This window comes from Melopsittacus undulatus, chromosome 5, assembly GCF_012275295.1.
Source record: "Melopsittacus undulatus isolate bMelUnd1 chromosome 5, bMelUnd1.mat.Z, whole genome shotgun sequence".
NCBI classification, from domain to species: Eukaryota; Metazoa; Chordata; class Aves; order Psittaciformes; family Psittaculidae; genus Melopsittacus; species Melopsittacus undulatus.
The window spans coordinates 66,885,333-66,903,968 of record NC_047531.1 but is presented as its reverse complement, the minus strand read 5'-3'; the positions used below and the strand labels follow the sequence as shown (position 1 = coordinate 66,903,968).

Here is an 18,636-nt window from a genome sequence, read left to right as displayed (position 1 = left end):
ATTCATTGCATTACACTTTTTCTTAGAATAGCATTCTGAGAAACAGATGCATTGCTATTACCATTCTGTACTTGTGGGGCTTCGGAGGTTCCTTTTTCAAGTCATGATGGCAGCTTAATAGTGGCTTTTTTTAGTCCAGTGTTAAGAAAAAGCATTTATTTTCTTTGCCAGAATAATTTTTGTCCATACCTTTATTTTCTACTTATTTTTTGTTCACTTAACATGTATGCCTATGGAACTGCCAACCTTTAGTGACAGGAAGTACATTAGAGGTAGGCCTGACAGCACAATGCTGTTACATTTTCTGGTTTATAATTGCATAGCGTTTAAGTAGGCCAGTTGAAATGCCTGAACTCTTGCCATCTTTGTTCTTAAAAGAAAGTAGCATGGATTTGTTTTTATGTAGGAAATAGACCAAACCTGTTACTGTGCCACTCAGTGAAATGGAATGAATTGCTCATTCAGGTACAGAAACATGGTACATGGTTGGTTCTACAAACGGATCACATGGGCTTAGAAGTAACAATATCCAGAAAGACATCATTAGTGTCAGTGTATTAGGCAATATCTCACTTACTGCAAAACTGATTTTGGAAAACTGACCAGAAAGCTGGGATTTCTCCAGTTGATAGTTTTCCCCCAAGGCAGAATCAATGAAACTGGACATTACTATGCTACTGCTACTGGAAGCCCTTGCCTATGAGGTCTCGAGCTACTTTGGGATAATGGCTGGATTTCTGACCCAGGGCTGTAGACGTTCACCGTGAGCCCTTTTGCTCCTATTTTAAAATCTCCGCTCTCAGCTGCGTGGATCTGCGGAGCACACGGACCTGTGCAGCGCACAAGGGCTCAGCCTCCCCGGCAGGGGCTGCGGATCGCTGCCCGCGGGGGCACGGCCGGTGTGCTCTGGAGGTATGCTGGAGCCGGGCACCTCCTCGGGAGAGGTCCTGGCGGTCCGCCTGGCCGCTCAGCTTGGCCGGTATCTTGGGTGCTAGGCCCGGCCGGGACCGGCCCCTCCGCGCCGCTGTACCCGGCAGTGCCCCGCGGGCGGGCCTGCTGCAACGTGACAACAGGTCGCGGGGAGGGTGCGTGGCGGGGCGCTGTTACCATGGAGACGCACGGGCGTGGGGCGGGCTCTTCTCATCCGCCATGCGTGGCCTAGCGGTGAGGCCCCTTCGGGACCTGGCTGTGCCCCTCCAGGAGAGTACATGGCTTCCGTATAGCTGGCTCGTACAGTGGGGTTTGTGGTAAAGTTACTTCCGCGCGTTAACCGGTTAGCGCAGCAACGCTCCCTGCCCCCTGTGCCTTCGGCTGGGAGGATACTGCCTCTCGCTGAGAGCTGTGAGGTCGTGAGAACTCGTCGGCTCCTGGTTTTAAGTGTCCTGAGGAAAGGGGGTTCGGATGGAAGGCCGGCTGGTTGGCCATCTCCGATCCAAGTAGGCCCTTCGGCTTGCTAAAGGAAAGGATTCCTGGGAGGTCAACCTGCTCAGTAAGTAAAAATGTGGTCACAAAATGTGGTCTGTGGATGGTGATTTGAAAACGGAGTGTCTGTTTTCTAGGAATTAAATGATTTTTGGTTCAAAACTGGTTGGGTGGAAGGAGAAACCATCAGAGTGGGAGATGGCATACTGATAAAATGTTGCTTGGAGCTCTCAGAGGCCGGCTGTGCTCCAGGAGGGCCCTTACCTCTTCCTGAAAATACCTGAAAATGCACGGTGCAGCTGAGAGCCAGGCAGCAGCTGTCAGTCGAGAGTGAAAGAGGTTTGATGTTTGTCAAGGGGAAACGAGTTAGGACTGCTGGTATGGGAAGTTACTGAGAAGGGTAAGGGAAAGAGGGAGTTAAACGATGCAAAGATGTGAATTTGAACAGGAATATGGTTATGCATTAGTAAGGAAAGACTGAAGTTAAGAGGTGGTGAAAAAGGAAAGCCAGCAACATTTTGCAGCTTCATAAAGACTTCAACCAAATAAATTTGTGATAGATCCATTCTTTCTAATGCAATAATGCTTTTTTCTTTTTCAGAAGTACTTATATAAAAATTACATTATTTTCTTCTGGTCTTTAGTTTATTCTGAAGGAGTTCATTGACTTCGGATGGATTTGGAAGTTAAAGGAGTTGCTGCATCCCCTCGAAGACAGGCTCAGCTGTCAACGCGTGGGAAGAAATACCAGGTGTGTTAACAGGAGGCTTGTGGTTGCTTTCCTTCTTTGACATTTTAACAAATATTTTCAACATACTTCAGAAGTTTCTTAGTTTGATGCTATAATGCATCCTGTGCAAGAAGGAAGCTTTTAAAGAACTTACTTTTGTCAAGAAATAGTTTATCATGACAGCTTCTCAAATGAAGGTGAGAATTTCCAGTTAAAACAGCTGTCTTACAAGAACTGGTATTCTAGGTACTTGACTGGGATATGGAGAACTTGGAAACAAACTACTGCATCCAATATAGAACAACAGAGGCTTGATCCTGTACTGTGTGCTATCTCAGGCTGTTGGTGAAATTGGCAACAGGTTCATCTGTTTTTATTTTACAAGACAGCAATAAAGTAAAGCAACCCCCAAAACATAATTACAAAAGGCATGATTTCAGATTGATGTGTAAAATGAATCCCAGTGCTCTGCATTCAGTCTGAAGGGGAATTTTGTTTTCCAGGGATTCCTAATAGTCTATGTTTCAAAGTACATTTTAACCTCACAAGGTCACTACAGCAGAAGCTTTCAGGCTGACTTGAAAGCTTGAATGTGATCTTGGATTCTGAGGGCCACTGTTTTTATTTTAGCCAAGGTAAATATTAATATTGTTAGTAACAGCTGATTTTTCTCACAGATAGTATGTACCTTATGCCCATGGAGTAAAGTTAATTGGTAATCTTCCTTCAGCCCCCAAGCACCCATTTAACTTCCTTATTTGCTGGGTGACCCCATGAGGAATTCTTAGAGTTTGACTGCCAAGTTGCCCTTTTCCTTTTATGTTTGTTCATGTTTGTTTTAGAATAAAAAAGGAGTTTTTGTAAATGATATCACATCAATATTATAATATTACCTCTTAACCAGTCTTTTAAGAATGAAATACCTGTGAATGACAAGAACATTTTGGGGCATTTAGTGTAGGTTGTAAAAGAAAAGAAATGTCTGTTTTTCTGTTTTTTTCCCTTTTGTCTTCTCTTTCTTGCCCCTCTCAGTTTCCAGATTTAGACTCCCTAGTCCATGTAATTCTTGCTAGCTTGCAAAAAATAAATCATAGATAAAAATTAGGTAGAAACTGTGTGCTTGACCCTGTAAATTTGGACAGTCCAGGATGATTTTTGTTTGCTTGTTTCCTGATTTGATGACTTTTGGAAAAGGAATTACCTTAAGACTTTAACTTCTAGAATGTGGTATGTTCTTTATCTTATCACAGTTGAAATGGTACAAAAAAATTTATAGGCTTGTGATTTAATGCATTGCTTTTAGTCTTGTGTTAGATCTCTTAAGGGCTTTTTACATACTTGACCACAAGGTGGGGATATTTATTATGCGCGACCTTACTGGGGAGAAACTTATTTTTAAATCTCCCCTTTTTTTGAAGGCACTAGAGGGTATTGTTGCTGAACTGTGAACTTCTTTTTCAGGAGCGGGCTTATAAGGGTGTGTGGCAAGAAAGGAGTTACAGTTTTGTGACTGCTCTCAAATCGTGAGAGGACTTAGGGAACCGCTGGAAACAGGATGTCTGCTCATTTCAGACTGTGATGCTGAGATCTCTGAGCTGAAGGGTGTGAAAATAAAGATAATGGCCCTGGTTCAGAATATGCCTGAACCACATATTTCTTTTTTTTTCAGACTGGGAGGCCAGCTAGGGGAATTGTTACTGTGTGCTTGCCCAAATCAAACAGTCTTCCTTAGGGATTTGCTGTTGTCTTCCCTGTAGAAAGCTATAGTGGAGTAGATGGAGCTTTGGCTTGTCTTTTCTCTTGCCATGTTCTTGCTCATTTCAGTTTGGAGGGTGATGTGGTACACAGCCATGCAAAATAAACAGTGTGAATACAGAAGTTGCCTAGTCACCATCCTGTGCTGCTGTACTAAAACTGGGGTGATACAGTTACACCAGACATGAAGGCTTCTTTGGGGTCTGAGCTAGCTCCTTGTGAGCCATTTGGCTGTTAATATTGTGGTTTTGGTGTAAGGGCTGGCTGAGGGTTTGGTTCCCAGCCAGCAAGGACAAAGTGACGTAAAACCTCGTGAGCAATGATTGCACAAAGCCTCGGGAACATAGGTTATTTTAAATGCATTATTAGTAGCTGATGTGGATGATATCTGGATTCTTAATGGCTGGAAATCTTTCTGTCATGATGAATATTCAGTCTTTTAGTCTCGTGGTGCATAAGGATCAACTTTGAATGGAAAGTTCTTGTTTTGTCCTTTTGCTAGTAGCACCTCAGCTAAATATGTCAAATACTTTGAAGCATTGGTTTTAAATATTCCAGGGGAAGTTGAAAGAGAGAGCTATATATTTTAATCCTGATCCCCACAGGTATGTAGTTAATGTACCTTTCTTTTAGGGCTGGAGACCAGATACACGGGCTACTCGTGGTCCTCGCCCACCAGAGTAAGTCTGCCTCTATCTCTGATCAGTTGTTTAATTCTGCATCATTACCACAATGCATTTGCATTTGTATTGATATGCAGCTTGGTGTTCCATGAAATTTATCATCATAGGTTTGTTTTCTATGATGTATATTTAGAGTAGAATATTTGATGCATTATTTACATTAGAATTAAATTGATTTACATTTCTTTGAGCTTTACAGTTGAGTTGTACTCAGAGCTTTCACATTTATTCTTAGTCTTTCTTGAATATTCTAATATAGTAGTCTGCAAAAGGAGAAAAACCTTGACCTGTTTTGCAGGTATTACAGTATAAATTACAGAGCAACTGTTATGAAGGGTTTTACAAGCAGTGGAAAATTTTGTACAGTGCTTATAAAATTTAAGAGACTTCTTCAGACAAGCAACATCTGCTATTCCAAGGACTATGTTTGACAGTTTAGTTTTTCCATTTACTAGAATGCCTTACAGCCAAAGTAACTTTCTACATTATCTTACAAGTATGTCTGACCATGACCTTGGATTGTTCATATTGAACATCAGTTTCTGTGTACTGTCAGTCATTCTATAACCAGAAAAGACTGGAAATTAAAGAGGACTTTTATTCCAAGAAGTAATCTTGTTACAATAGGGTTGTTTGGAAATATTGGTGGTAAAATTAAAAAAAGTATGCATGGTACTCCAGGGTATACCTGGAGTAAAGGCAGAAGGCACAGAGGTGCTTTGATTAGTCGGAGATGTTTTAATTCCTTAAGGAGAATACAATACTGAAGTATAGTTGGCTTCCATTGTGTTAATCTCTTACAAAAAGTTCAGAAGGTTTTCATCCCAAGGATCTATTGCTCCTCCACTGCCTCTCTTGACTGGTTATAGAGAGATGTTGACACAGGCCTGGTGTGGAAGACAAGATTTATGGTCCTGTTGAATCAATAAGGAATCCCTGATTTATGATCGTTGCAGCAGCTCCTGTCGGGGAGTGAAGAGAAGCCAAGGTGGCCATGCTGGGAGTGAAGAAAAGCTTTGTAAGGGCCCTTTTTGGCTGCCAGGATACTCTGAAACTGGGAAAGAAGAAAAGCTCAGTGGCGAGTTCTGGAGCTGAAGCAAAAGGGGCTAATAGGAATTTGCTGAGTAGGCAATCTCTAGTTGTAGTTAAACTGTACACAACTGTGATTTTTTTTTTTTTGGAAGGAGCTACTAATAGTAACTAAAAGGTAGTTTGCTTTTACTGTAATTGAAAAATAATAGAATGTATTGCTATTAAAATGGTTTTAACTTCCTGCAGGGTGCCATGCCTAGATCTAAGGAGGCTGAGAGATTCTGATGAAGAGGTAATTATGAATTAATTATGTCTTGAATAGTTTTTAGAATTCGTGTGTTGTGGGAGTTTATAAAAATAGCACTCTGAATATAAAACAATTATTATTGCTTGTCTTTTTTGTTTTTGTGATTTTAGGATGGGGACTCTTACATACCATACAGTGGAAGTTATTGTCATGCATGCCCTCCAGATTCATCTTCAGATTGGAGAATATTACGAAAGCCATATACACAGCATCATCAGGCTCAACAGGTCAGTCTGTCACTACAAATATCTTTAAAATATCATAGCATGGTTTAGGTTGGAAGGGGTCTTAAAGATCATTTAGTTCCAGCCCACCTGCCATGAGCATGGTCTCTTGCCACTAGACCAGGCTGCTTAGAGCCCCTGTAACAGTAATTTAGAAAAAATATGCTTAGCTTTCTCAGACAAGTTGTCTTTTTTTTTTTTTTTTGATTAAACTTGTATCTCCAAGTGCTATTGGTCCAAAATATTTTTGGAAAAGTACTTCTTTTTTTTTACTGAGAAGCTTCTAGAATATTTAAAAAATTCCATTTTATTATGTACCTTGGCTCTTTGTTGGTTGATACACTCATCGTTTCCATTGTGCTCATATTTGACGAGATATATTGATAGCCACTTTTATGGACAGTTCATCAAAGCAACTGAAAAATGTAATACTTTGAGGAAGCATGTAACTTTGGTTTGTCTCTCAAAAGAAAGTGAAACTTATAAAAATAATAAAGTTAAGATGGATAGTAGTCAGTAAGTGTATGATTGAAGACAAAACCCAAGTTTACAAACAGTATTATTCCTATGGAAGAATAGTTACTTGGTAAAATGAAACTTTTGGACTTACAGACAACCATTTCTTAATTTTTTTTTCTGAAGTCTTGTCTTTAAACAGAACTATGACATTAACTTTGGGTTTATGGCCAATCTGTTGGATCACTTTTATTGTTAAAATTTCTTGTTCACATATCAGCATATTTTTCCCATGGATGACTTAAACTTGATCACCACTAATCTTAGGTGCTTTATAAGGGAAATTAGTAGTTCACATGCTAACACTGGTTTATAGTTCAGTACAGCTCTGAGAAGGACTCTTCATCAGGGACTGTAGCTATAGGACAAGGGGTAATGGGTTTAAACTTAAACAGGGAAAGTTCAGGTTAGATAGAAGGAAGGAGTTCTTTACTGTGAGACTGGTGAGGTACTGGAACAGGTTTCCCAAAGAAATGGTAAATGCTCCATCCCTGGCAGTGTTCAGGGCCAGGTTGGACAGACCCTTGGGCAATGTGGGTCTAAGGTGAGGCATCCCTGCCCATGGCAGGGGTGTTGGAGCTAGATGATCTTAAGGTCCTTTACAGCCCTGACTATTCTATGATTCTATTAATATAAATACCTTACATAATCATGGTAAAAGTCTTACTACTAGCTGTATGTTTTTATTTGGTTAGCATGCAGGATATACCTGAACTTAACAATGTTATCTCCTTTTGGGAGAATTGGAAAACACTGCTAAAAATCTCTTATTTCAAAAATATTTAACTTACATAAGCTTAAGAGATCCTGTAATGAGTGTGTTTAAAACAGAATTGTAGCTAGAGGGAAAAACAATTATTAATTAATTTGTACATAACCTGTGCCCCTTGAAATGATTAATATAGCAACAAGGCAGTATTCCAGACTGGCTCAAGCTCAAGGTGAATCTGCCAAGATCATAATTTTGTTTCCCTGGATAGCCAAGTGGTTTTTCAACATAAAAAAATAAAAAATGGCATTTAAAGAGAAGCTAAATTGGTCTGGGGTTTTTTTTGTTTTGTTTTGGGTTTTGTATTTTTTCTTCTGGTTTTCTTTTTAAATAATAGACAAAGATATCTTCAGAATATCTTAGAATATCTTTGTGCTCAACATACATAAATGTATAAATACATGTCATAAGGTGTTTCTGAAAACATGTAATTAGGGATAGGTTAATTTCCTCTGTACTGCACTGCAGATGTGCAGTGGGGACATAGTGGAGTTGCTGTCCTCTTTTTAGGTCTGTATGCTTGTAATGTCACTGTTTGCTTTACCGTTATTATTTTTTTTTTAATATAAAGTTCATACATATAATTCTGTCTGCTTTCAGGAAGGGTAATGGGAGGTTGGTTTGGCTTTGTCTGTTTCTTAGGCTCTTTCTCCCTTTCTTTCCTGCTTTATTTCTTCTTGCTGCTTTTCTGCTTCATTATGCCTTAAATAGTGAAATGCTGAATATGCAGGAATGTGTCTTCTGTTCACTTACTCTCTTTTGCTCTTCTTCTCTCTCTCATTTTGCCTGGTTTCTTGGCTTTATTTTTTGTGGAGAAGATTTTCAAGTAGTTCTAACATATTTTAACGCATTCCTTTGAGTGGCCTTTCTTTCTGCATTGCTTGCTTCTGAGGCCCTGATGAGCATTCCTTTAGCAAGATATATTCCAGCTTCTTCAATAACAGACTATGTAAGTAAATCTTTCCAAAATAGGTCACTTTTTGAAGAATAATTTAGGCATAATCTTATCATTCGGGAATGAACCAATGAAGGGATGTGGATCCTCTTTTGAAAGAGAAACCTGCCCTTTCAAGAACACAAGTCTGGGGTTTTGAGAAATGGTTTTCTAGAAGAGGACTGTTATATTGTTGTTGCAAGGTGAGATGCTAGGTAAGGCCAGCTTAGTTTTGTTAGTGTTGAGGAATATCACAAACGTTGAAGGTGTTAGTTATGTAGGGAGAGAAAGAATAATGGAGTCTTGGCCTTCTGTCATTGCTGCTGTTCCTACTGATCCAGCCTCCATTGTGTAGGTCACCAAAGTGGACATAAGTTAGGAAGGTACTTAGCCTTGTCAGCTCATGATGTCCTAGGGGAGGAATTCCAAGTACTAATACTCATCTGCCATCCGAGAATAAGAACTTCAGATTGAAAAAATCCATCAGCCCATTTTCAGCCTCCCAAAATCAAATGTCAGAATTCCCATTTTTGTAGCCTGTAACATTATATTATAGGGCAGGACCACTGAGTCTTCTCTCTTTAAATGTGATGTAAAAACCCATTTAGGTGTGTCCTTTCTAGATTAAAAATGTCAGAATATGAAGAATTCTATGAAAATTAGGTTTGAATATGGAGTCGCATTTGCATTTTTTCTTTATGTGAAGCTCAGTGTCAAGAAGTTTCAGAACTTATACTGGATGGGAATCATTATAGTGCTGTACTTACTCAATAGATAAACCAGAGGCTTTTATATTGGTTATTTTTTTTTTTCACTTTAGCATATTGTTTTGGACCAGAAGACAATAGCAGAAAATCTGTTATCCCCAACAGACAGACATAACCTGAAGTATCGGCTGTGTGAAGCAGACATGAAGGAAGAATATAAGCAGTATTCTCAGAGAACTGCAGAAAAGAAAAATTACCTCCTCCAGTGTCCAGAAGCTTCAATAAAGGTAGCTGGCAAAGAAGCAGTTTAATTTTTAAATAGCAAATGTTCACTGGTATTTCGTTACAGTGTTTGGAGAGGTTTGCATGTGTGTATAATTAATTTCTTCCATGTTTTTATTGTAAAGAAATAAAATATATAATTACAGCATCTAATGTTGAGTAGAAAATAAAATATGGGAAGGCTGTTGCAGTTGCTCCAGAGTGAGAAACTGAGGCACTCTGATAATCTAAATGTGTTTGTATTCTCTGTTAAGAAATGTAACATTTGCCCACGGCATATCTCTAGCCTGAGCATGAAGATTAGCATGATTGATAGGAAAGAGTTTGCCATCTAAGAAGATGAAAGACAGCGGGAAGATCTTGACAAAATGCTATTTCCAAATATAGAAATGCATTTAAGCTTTTTTATTTTTTAAATGTAGAAGTATATTAATTGTTATTCTATTCAATTATGTATGAATATGGAACTTAAAAAAGAATTGGAGGATGTAGTCTGTAACTTAGAGAACTATTAACTGAAAATGGCAAGGAATATGGGGTTAAAATAATGAAAGATATTATCTGTACTTTTTGCTTTGACATTGTGTAAGATCCAGTACAGTTAGACTGCGAGTTGTATTAATTCTACTAGGTTTCTTTTGTGTTTTTAAATTGAAACTAAGATGCAAACAAGGGAAGATCAGTGATGAGAAACTGGAAAACAAAAGGATAAAAAAACCCAACTTGTTTTGGAAGAGAGATTTGGGAAGGGTGGTTGCAGAGAGCAAGATATTGTAGATATAAGGAAAGAGGAAAGACAAGTAAGAAAAAGTTGTGAGCACTGGCTGAATGCTGGTCAGTACTGAGGGTAGATGACCATTTTAAGAATCTTAATGAAAAGTTAAATACAGCAATGTTGAAGTTGTTTTTCAGAGAAAAGGTTTGTGATGAATAATCCTCTCAGACTGATTTACAAGTCTGTTAGACCCAGTTCAGCTTTGGCTTTTCCCTGTCTAGACTGTATTTAATTTTTTTGCTGGTCAAAAAGCAGCATCTTTGCAATGGTGAATTTTGATCTATATGCATGATGGCAAATCATAGAACCAGTCAGTTTCTTTTTGCTCTTGAGCAGAACAGAATGGATGAGCTCTTGCCTTCTTCAGAGAGGTGCTGACAGTCTACCTTCTCTGACTTGCTGCTGATTTTTCACAAGGTTCGTACAAACACAGTGTTATTGAGATCTTTATTATTTCAGTATGGTTGATAGTTGGTAAGTATTCAAAAGATATAAGGAAAAACTAGAAAGCAAGATTTATGAGTTCAGTTTCTGTAGATAGCTAGACTTAAAAAACTCCTTTTTCTAATTGGCAAGAAGTAGAAGTAGACACTTTAAGGAAAGAAAGAAAATCAACGTTTAAATAAAAACACCTTTTAAATAATTTGTTGAGGAAAATGTGTGTGGGTTTTTCTTACAGTTAACTAAATCTGATTTATGAGAAGCTTGTATTTTTGTGTAGGGTATACAGCTTAAAGATGGACATAATGATGATCTTACAGCTCTTGATGAGAAAGCTCTCCTGCAACAGTGCTATACAAACAAGCCCTATAAGATGCTGCACAGTATAAGGAAATCTGAAGCTGTAAGTGTTCTATCTGGTATTATGCTGGTACTGTCTAGATTTGTAGTATGACTTCCCAGATGTTCAACTGAAGTTAGCCTTTGGTGATTTGGTCCTAGTATGTAATTTCACCCATTGAAATCATGGGAGTTTAAACATTTGCTTCAATGGGAGCTGAACTGAGTAATCCAGTGAGCAATTTTTTTTAATCTGCAATGCTTGTATTTTATGCAGTAATGTATATGAATAAGAATAAAAATTATGGATTCAAAATATATATACATACAACTAAGATTAACCATGAATTGAGTGAACCTAAGTAGTGTTATATTTCCTCTGGTCTGTAGCTTGTACCTGAGCCTGTATTCCATGATCCGTGGATTCCATCAGCTCTTACTCTGACTTGTTTCTAGAGTAAAAGGGATGTTTTCCCTCATTAAATCCTGAAACGGAGTATGCGATGAGAAATGTCTTTGAAAGCTGTATGTGTTCTGCTGGTGATGTTAGACTGCATCAGCCATGGCTTTGGATAGAAACTCCAAGGATGGAGTTTCTGCAATATCTCTAGGCAACATCTTCCTGTGATACACTACTTTGCTTATGAAGAAGGTCTTCCTTTTTATTATCCATATAAGCCTCCCAAGGCTCAGTGCGTATCCTTTGCCTTCTGTTACACTGTCCAGTGTCAGAAAACATTTGGTTCTATGTTCTTTGTAGCTTCCCTTTGGTTGTAGATGTTTTTTCAGAATGCCTCATAGCTGCTGCTTCTGCAAACAAAACAAACCCAAGCTCCCTTAGCCTGTCCTTTCAGTTGCTTTGGCTCTGATCCTCTGTCAGATCCTTTCCAGGTTCTTCTCATTCCTATTAATCTTTTGAAGGAGAGAGCTCTGAAAACTGGAACCAAGTATGGCCTCACTTGCCCGTGTAGAAAGGATTTAAAACTTAAATGGGCATACCCAATATATTTCTTTAATTTCTTACGTAGACATGTTTTTCACTTTTTTTAGGACTGGACAATAGGAGTCTTGCCTCTTTAAGGCTAAGCTTTGAATTTTGGATAATTTATAATGATGAAGAGCCTTGAGATTTGATATTGCATGGTTCAGTATTTGAATGTGCACTGATGGCTTTTATAACTGGTTTTTGAAGGTATGGTTGAGCACAGCATTCTAACTTTCATGGAATACTAAGCCATGAGAAATTATATGAGATTGTAAAAGTAAATAATAATTTTTATTTATTTTGTTTGCTCATCACTATGCACTACATTTTGCATCATTGCAAGCATTTATTTGGCATATTGCGTTACTGAGGTCACTATTCATTTTCATGATAAACAAAAAATCTTTTCAGAAAGCACTTTCATGAAGAACTTGAGGAACCTCACGTTTGTTACTTTTAGAATAAATTTAAAAATTGAGACTATAAGGTGAAGATAATTGAAAAAAGTTCTGAAGTATTATTAGGCTAACTACGTAATATTAAATCAAATAAGCTGAAAACACTGAGAAAGGGAGCAGTGCAGGACCACAATAGGTGCTTTAAAAGGAAGCCAGTAGGTGTCTGAGGAAGGTGTCACTGGGACCTCTAGAAGCCCTTTTGTTATTGATTAGCATTCATGGTTGCACAGGCTGCCTGACTCTTTCTAGGTTTGCTCAGGTTCAAGCTTCTGACAGTGATAGGAGTAATGGAGAAAATCAGAAGTAGTAACTGCATATGCATTAATTCCATTGGGTGTATGTTGCCTCAGTCACTGGCATTTGATTTTAAGGTGCTTAAAAAATTTGCCTAAGAACACACAATGTTAAAATTTCCTTTTACTGTAATCATTGCAGAAAACTTCAGTGTTGAAGTAAAAGATCTCTAAGTTTTCTATAGTTTGGGATAAAAGTTCTGTTTATTCAAGACAAATTATAATAAATTTATCAATGCCAACAGATGCTATATATAATAAAAGTAGGTTTTAGGGGAAGAAGATTGGTTTTCTCTGAATAATTGTATTTTGTGAACAAGAGTTGCTACTTTTTAACTGGTGAGAGCTGTTGCAAGTTCAATGTTTACCTCAGCAATATTATAAATTGGCAGTAGAGCTTTTGTCCAAGAGCTGATGTTCCATGGATGAGTACATCTAGTGACCTAGAATTCAACTGAAAATCAAGGTGTAAGGTTTGGGGTTTTTTTTGTTAAATGCAGGTTCTTTTCAGTATGTTAGCATGTTTGACTCTCTAAGCCAGGGTCCATGGAATATGTTATGTTTTAACAAACGTTGCTCTGTATTATTACTGTGTCCTCCTTTAGATAATGCTTTGAAAAACATGTGTTATGACAATTAATGGGCAAAGATTCAGTAACCTGGATAAAGAACCCTATAGTTCTGATAGGTACAAAAGTTAAATGTGAAAGCAAACTAAAAAGCATCCTATCTCTTACAATTCAGAAATCTCTTAAGGCTTAAAATCAGTTTGGAATAAACACCAGCTAGTCTGGTGTTACATTATTTATTTGAGGGTTTTTGTTCGGTTTTTTGTTCGTTTCTTTGGATAGTGTCAAACAATATTTACTTGAAGGTTATGAATTATGCCCAAGACATCTCTGTGGAATTAGGGATTATCCCTTGCAGTTACTTGATATCTTGGAAACAGCTTTCAGTCTTCTTCAGCCATGAGAAGGCTTGATCTATCTAGAATTTGGTTAGCACATAAAAATTGTGTGGAAAAAATAACCAATCAGAAAAATATCTTGATTCTTCATATTCAGAATACCTACAGAGTTGTCAAAAAGGTTGCATAACCCCCAGCAGTAACGATATCTCTGTATTCTCATATAATAGTATTATTTTTTTTTTTTTTTTTTAAAGAGGTGAATTTAAGTGCACTGAAAAGGTTCAGAAATCTGGAAGATAAACTGAAGAGAGATGCTGGGGCCTGCTGGTTGCCTGTGGTCTCCAGGCAGTCCTGGAGCTGCACTTTGGTTTCTCTTTCTGTGAAACAAATTATGATCAACACCTGAGCACTTTACAGTGAATGACAAAAAGTTATGGTTCAGTGTTACTGTAACAAAAATAATAATATCATGTTAAATCTCTTTCCCCTCAGGACTGGCCTGTCTCGGCAGAAAATTATTGTGGCATGCAGCAAATAAAAACTGTGCCTTGAGACTAAGTTTTAAAAGAATTTTTTGACTAAGTATTGCTGAAGGTAGAGTTTTATTCTCTGAGTTGGAAACTGTATCAGAGTGTAAGAGTGTGAGTTTCCTCATGCTCTGTTGTACTTACAGAATTCACTGAAAAGTATACAGAGATAAGGATGCTCTTTGTCAACAGAAATACTAAAATTCCTGGATTTAGTGGAAACTAAATATGACAATTTGAGCATGTAGCAGATAATATTATTTGTCTACTTGTTATGAAAATAAAACTTAAAAATATGGGGAAAAAGATTAATTGTGATACTGGGTAAAACTGTGACCTCTGAATTCTATCTTAAAGGGTAATTCACTATTTGAATTGTCTGATGTTATATATTTCATTTGCTGTCAGTCAGTTTTTCATTGCAGGAAGATGTTGCTGCAGAGAGGAGAAAACAGGCTGTGGTAGAACAAGTGATGGTGGATCACTTATCTAGGTAAGTGAATTTATAATGTAGTATTTCAGTTTTCCCTACAGAAGAATTTGCATCTGTGTGGATTTTCTTGCTTAAGAGCTGTTTTGATCATCTTGTTCAAAGTCTTATGCACTCTATGTAGTGTTGTTATCTGCAAAAATTCTGTAAGTGAAAGGTCTTTTTAACTTAAAATATCAGTTTAAAGTGCTACGTGTACATTCATTTTTTTTTCTGAGAAGAGTTTTTAATTTCATGCCTGAATCTAATTTAAAGGCTTTACAATAGCACTACTTCTCAGAAATAACCCTCTTGTACCTCTGCAAAATGTATAGATGCCTGCTGTTAAAAGTTACACTTCTTCAGTATTTATTGCCTTCTCTAAAAATCTTAGCTTTATTAATATTCCTTTATTAATATTGACACAACATCACTGAAGCATAAAGGACTATTACAGCAATGTTGAGCAGGTGGGGAAAAAAGGCACAATGATGAATCAAGTTCATCAAGGTTGTGTAGGAAGGCTCTCTCCATTGCTATCCATCTAGCTCCAGTAAAAAAATTTCTTCCATGTATAAAGACCCCTTTATATGTTAAGGAGAAAATAAAGTAGCTTAGAAGTAAAGATGAGTATAGTAAAAACATCTGTATTATTATCTTTATGATTATTATTATTCCCATAAAGTTGTTCTCATTTTTAATCATGCTTTAGCAATTCAGTGTTTTATCCAAGTTGTCTGATTACAGCAATATAGGATGGTGCAATCTAGTTTAATACAGTTTCACGTTACCTTACCCTTGATAAAAATTATCTCTGGGTAGGTCTACAGTATGTTGCATCCTGTGCTTAGTTTACAATCTCTGTAGTCAATCTCTACTGATGTTATAGCCCATCAGGTCTTAAGACTTCAAGGTTGAAATATTGTTGCACTCACCGTTTTATTTTTTCATTATCATTCCAACTGCAGTATAAATGACCTATACTGTTTAAAAGTCTGTTAATGTTTTTTTACACTATTTAAAAGCTGAGATTTGAAGAAAACTGCCTAAAGAAACATGATTATCATGAAACACAATGTTAAATTCCAAGTGACAATGTAGCAGGATTTTAAGTATGGAAATATTCAGTGCAGAAGTCCCCAGCTTTCAAAGAAATGCTTGTCCCATATCTCTACAAAGGTATAGGTATAACAGTTGATTTGAATGAGACGATTACCAGGATTATCTTAAAAATGTGCTGGCTGTGTTGAAGTATTTAATTTCTTCTAATGTTGGATTAAACATACAAGTTTGTGCATCTTGGATCACTGATGTTCATTCTGTGCTTAACCTCCTTCAGCTGCTTAGCCTTACTTTTTCCCATGCATTCCTTCTGCTATTCTGAACCCTTCTGCTGTCAATGTCAAAACAATATTCAGGAGTGCTGCAGCTGCATCAGGATGATCTTTTAATTTAAGAAACCTTTCTGTTTGTGTTCCAAATATAACTATGCCAGAACTGCCAAACAAATTGGTATCTGAGAGCAGGATGTTAATCGGAGAAGATTAGTTCAAAACTGTTGCATGAAAAATATCTATTAAAGGAAGCACAAACGTGTTTTGATTTTTTTTTTCCATTTTTTTTTAGTAGAGACAATGTCACAGTTAAATCAGTGTAACTGATGTGTACAGAGATGGATCTCCATAGATCAGAGAGCAAATTTCTAAAGCTGTATTAGCAGTGCAAAGTTACTGTTTTTATTCTATGAACTATTTCAATAAAGAAATATAAGAATCTTAATTTTCTTTTAAAGGATGTCTTCTTTTGTTAACTTATTAAATTGATACAGAGAATATCAAAATACTCAGAAACTAATTAATCTATTTATTTTCTGTTAGTGGGAGTTTGAGATCCTGTGGGCAGTACTTTGTGAGAGGAAGTGTCAATGTTTTTGTTGGACGATGTCAGTGGCCTGTACTAGTAATCTGTTGCCAGACAAAATCAGCTCTCACTGATCTTGGAGGGAGACATGGATAAAGAATGTCACTGGTGGAATATTTACAGAAATAGTGGAAGTGAGGAAAAGAACACTTTCTGTAACCCCAACATTTGGTTTTATATATATATATATATATATATAAAATGTACTTTAAATGACACATACATCCATGTGAAGTTACTATATAGAATATTATTGCATACAATTGATTTAGAGCAATAGACCTCAGAATTAGTAAGAACAAAAAAATATGCCCACAAATTTATGCAAGGTTAATGGATAACTCCCAATATTTTATTGCAGTGTTATTCTTTTGGTTTTGTTTTTTTGCTTTATTGAGTAAGAATATATAAGATCTGAAATTCAAACTTACTAATAGTCAGAGGCATCTTCCTGCTCTTTCTGGTTAGAGCTGTTATAAGTGATCCAGAGCAGTCCATGCCTGCTGATGTTTACAAGGAAGCTCAAGGACTTCTTCGCCTTGGGACAGCACCCATGCGTCTTAGAAAGAGAACACTGCATGAAACAAAGTAAGTTTTCTGTAGCAAAATACATTTCCTGCTGTATTTTTTACTGGTTTGGGCTCTGAAAAGTCTGTTTGCTTTTCCAGGTGTTTTATTTCTGGCTTGGATCACCAGCTCCATGTGAGGCCTTTCTTGTAGCCTCTCCATTCTTATAATTGCCTAGCGGGACCTTTTTATGTGGATTCTCTGTGTATAATGATTGATTCACAGGATTTATAAAACCTGGGAGAACATTCTTAAGCTTATGTTGATACTGTTCATCACAGGGTTTTGCCAGCCTTTTGTGAGCTGTTGAATGCTCGCAATCTTGTCATATCCTTTTAGAGATTCCTTTTCTGAGGTGCATAAAATTGCATAAATATGCGTCCTTAAATGCTAATGTAGATCTTTGCAATATAATCATACTTTTCTTCCATGTTCTGATTTTTGCTGCAGTAATTAGCTATATTGACGTTTAAATATCATTCCTGGCATGTGAGCATTGAAACAGTAATACCAAGGGCTTAAGAAAATCTGAAAAAACACTGTGATTGTTAAGATAAAGGGAATCTGCAGGTGTGAATTTTGTTGTGTTAATCCTTCTCAACATGCAGGCAAACACCTCTGCTTTGTATATTTTAACTTCCTGCTCTAAAGTCTTTCTCAATAAATGTCATCCTTGTGTTCTTAAAAAAAAAAAAACAGAGGACAGCAAAAGCAGCCTCAATCTCTTACATCCATCACATGGACAAATATCCGTGTCTTGAACTAGTCATATGTCCAGTATAAAATATATAGCTGGGTAAAGTAGTCCAACCTGGGTATTTGTGCAAAACACCATTGATTCATGGAAGTACACTGAGTGGCAAAGGTTTAATTCTTTATATAAATGTGTGTAAACAAAATACCCCATTCATATCTATGCCTTCTGTGAATGTACTCTCATAATATATAATTACAAAACACCTTCCACATTACAAGTCTGAATTGCTTTCTAATTCAACTATGCAAGAACATCTCAGCCAGTTGCCAAGGATACTGCGTTTCACATATTTTGCTGTTTTGAAACAGTTGCTTTTTATGTAAGGTTTCTCCGTGAGCACATAGGTATCATTAACATGCTGTGTTATTTTGACAGAATACGGACCAAATCAGGATTAACTGAAAACATGCTCTCTAACAAGTTACGCTTTGATAGTAGGATTATATCGAGGTAATCAAAAATCCTGTGAAGCTTTTCAGTTCTATGATTTTATGAATGATGATCTTTACTCTCCTGAACTATAATCAATTGCACCAAATGTTTCTGTTCTCTGTGTTTAGAAAAAAGTATGTGCTGTGTGGGTGTGTGTATATGTATATATATATATATATATATATGCATAAGTGTATAATACAAATTTTGATATGGGTGGTACAAAGTGGCTTTACAGTCCCATTGTAGAATATTGACATGCATAAATAATGTTACATTGCCATCATATCCATAGCTCCAGGTATGACAGTTAGCACAGGGGCTGTTTAAAATAGTGCTCTTAGCTCTTACACCTTAGTTGATGAAAAATTATTTTAGCCTGTCGTGGTTTAAGCCCAGCTG

General features: G+C 37.1%; 1 protein-coding gene across 3 annotated transcripts in view; it reads left to right on the top strand.

Moving 5' to 3' along the window:
* Positions 1–1,200: 1,200 nt before the first annotated feature.
* CAPS2 (calcyphosine 2) overlaps positions 1,201–18,636 on the top strand; it is a 30,277-nt gene continuing 12,841 nt past the window's right edge. For 2 of the 3 annotated variants that reach the window (XM_034063339.1, XM_031047967.1), the window contains exons 1-10: positions 1,201–1,489; positions 2,067–2,173; positions 4,541–4,587; positions 5,869–5,914; positions 6,040–6,156; positions 9,193–9,366; positions 10,858–10,980; positions 14,515–14,582; positions 16,947–17,066; positions 18,178–18,252. In XM_034063339.1, the coding sequence (XP_033919230.1) occupies positions 2,096–2,173; positions 4,541–4,587; positions 5,869–5,914; positions 6,040–6,156; positions 9,193–9,366; positions 10,858–10,980; positions 14,515–14,582; positions 16,947–17,066; positions 18,178–18,252 (848 nt within the window). In that variant the 5' untranslated portion in view covers positions 1,201–1,489; positions 2,067–2,095. Of the gene's footprint in view, positions 1,490–2,066; positions 2,174–4,540; positions 4,588–5,868; positions 5,915–6,039; positions 6,157–8,272; positions 8,388–9,192; positions 9,367–10,857; positions 10,981–14,514; positions 14,583–16,946; positions 17,067–18,177; positions 18,253–18,636 lie in introns of those variants that run through there. The other variant, XM_034063341.1, reaches the window with a different exon arrangement.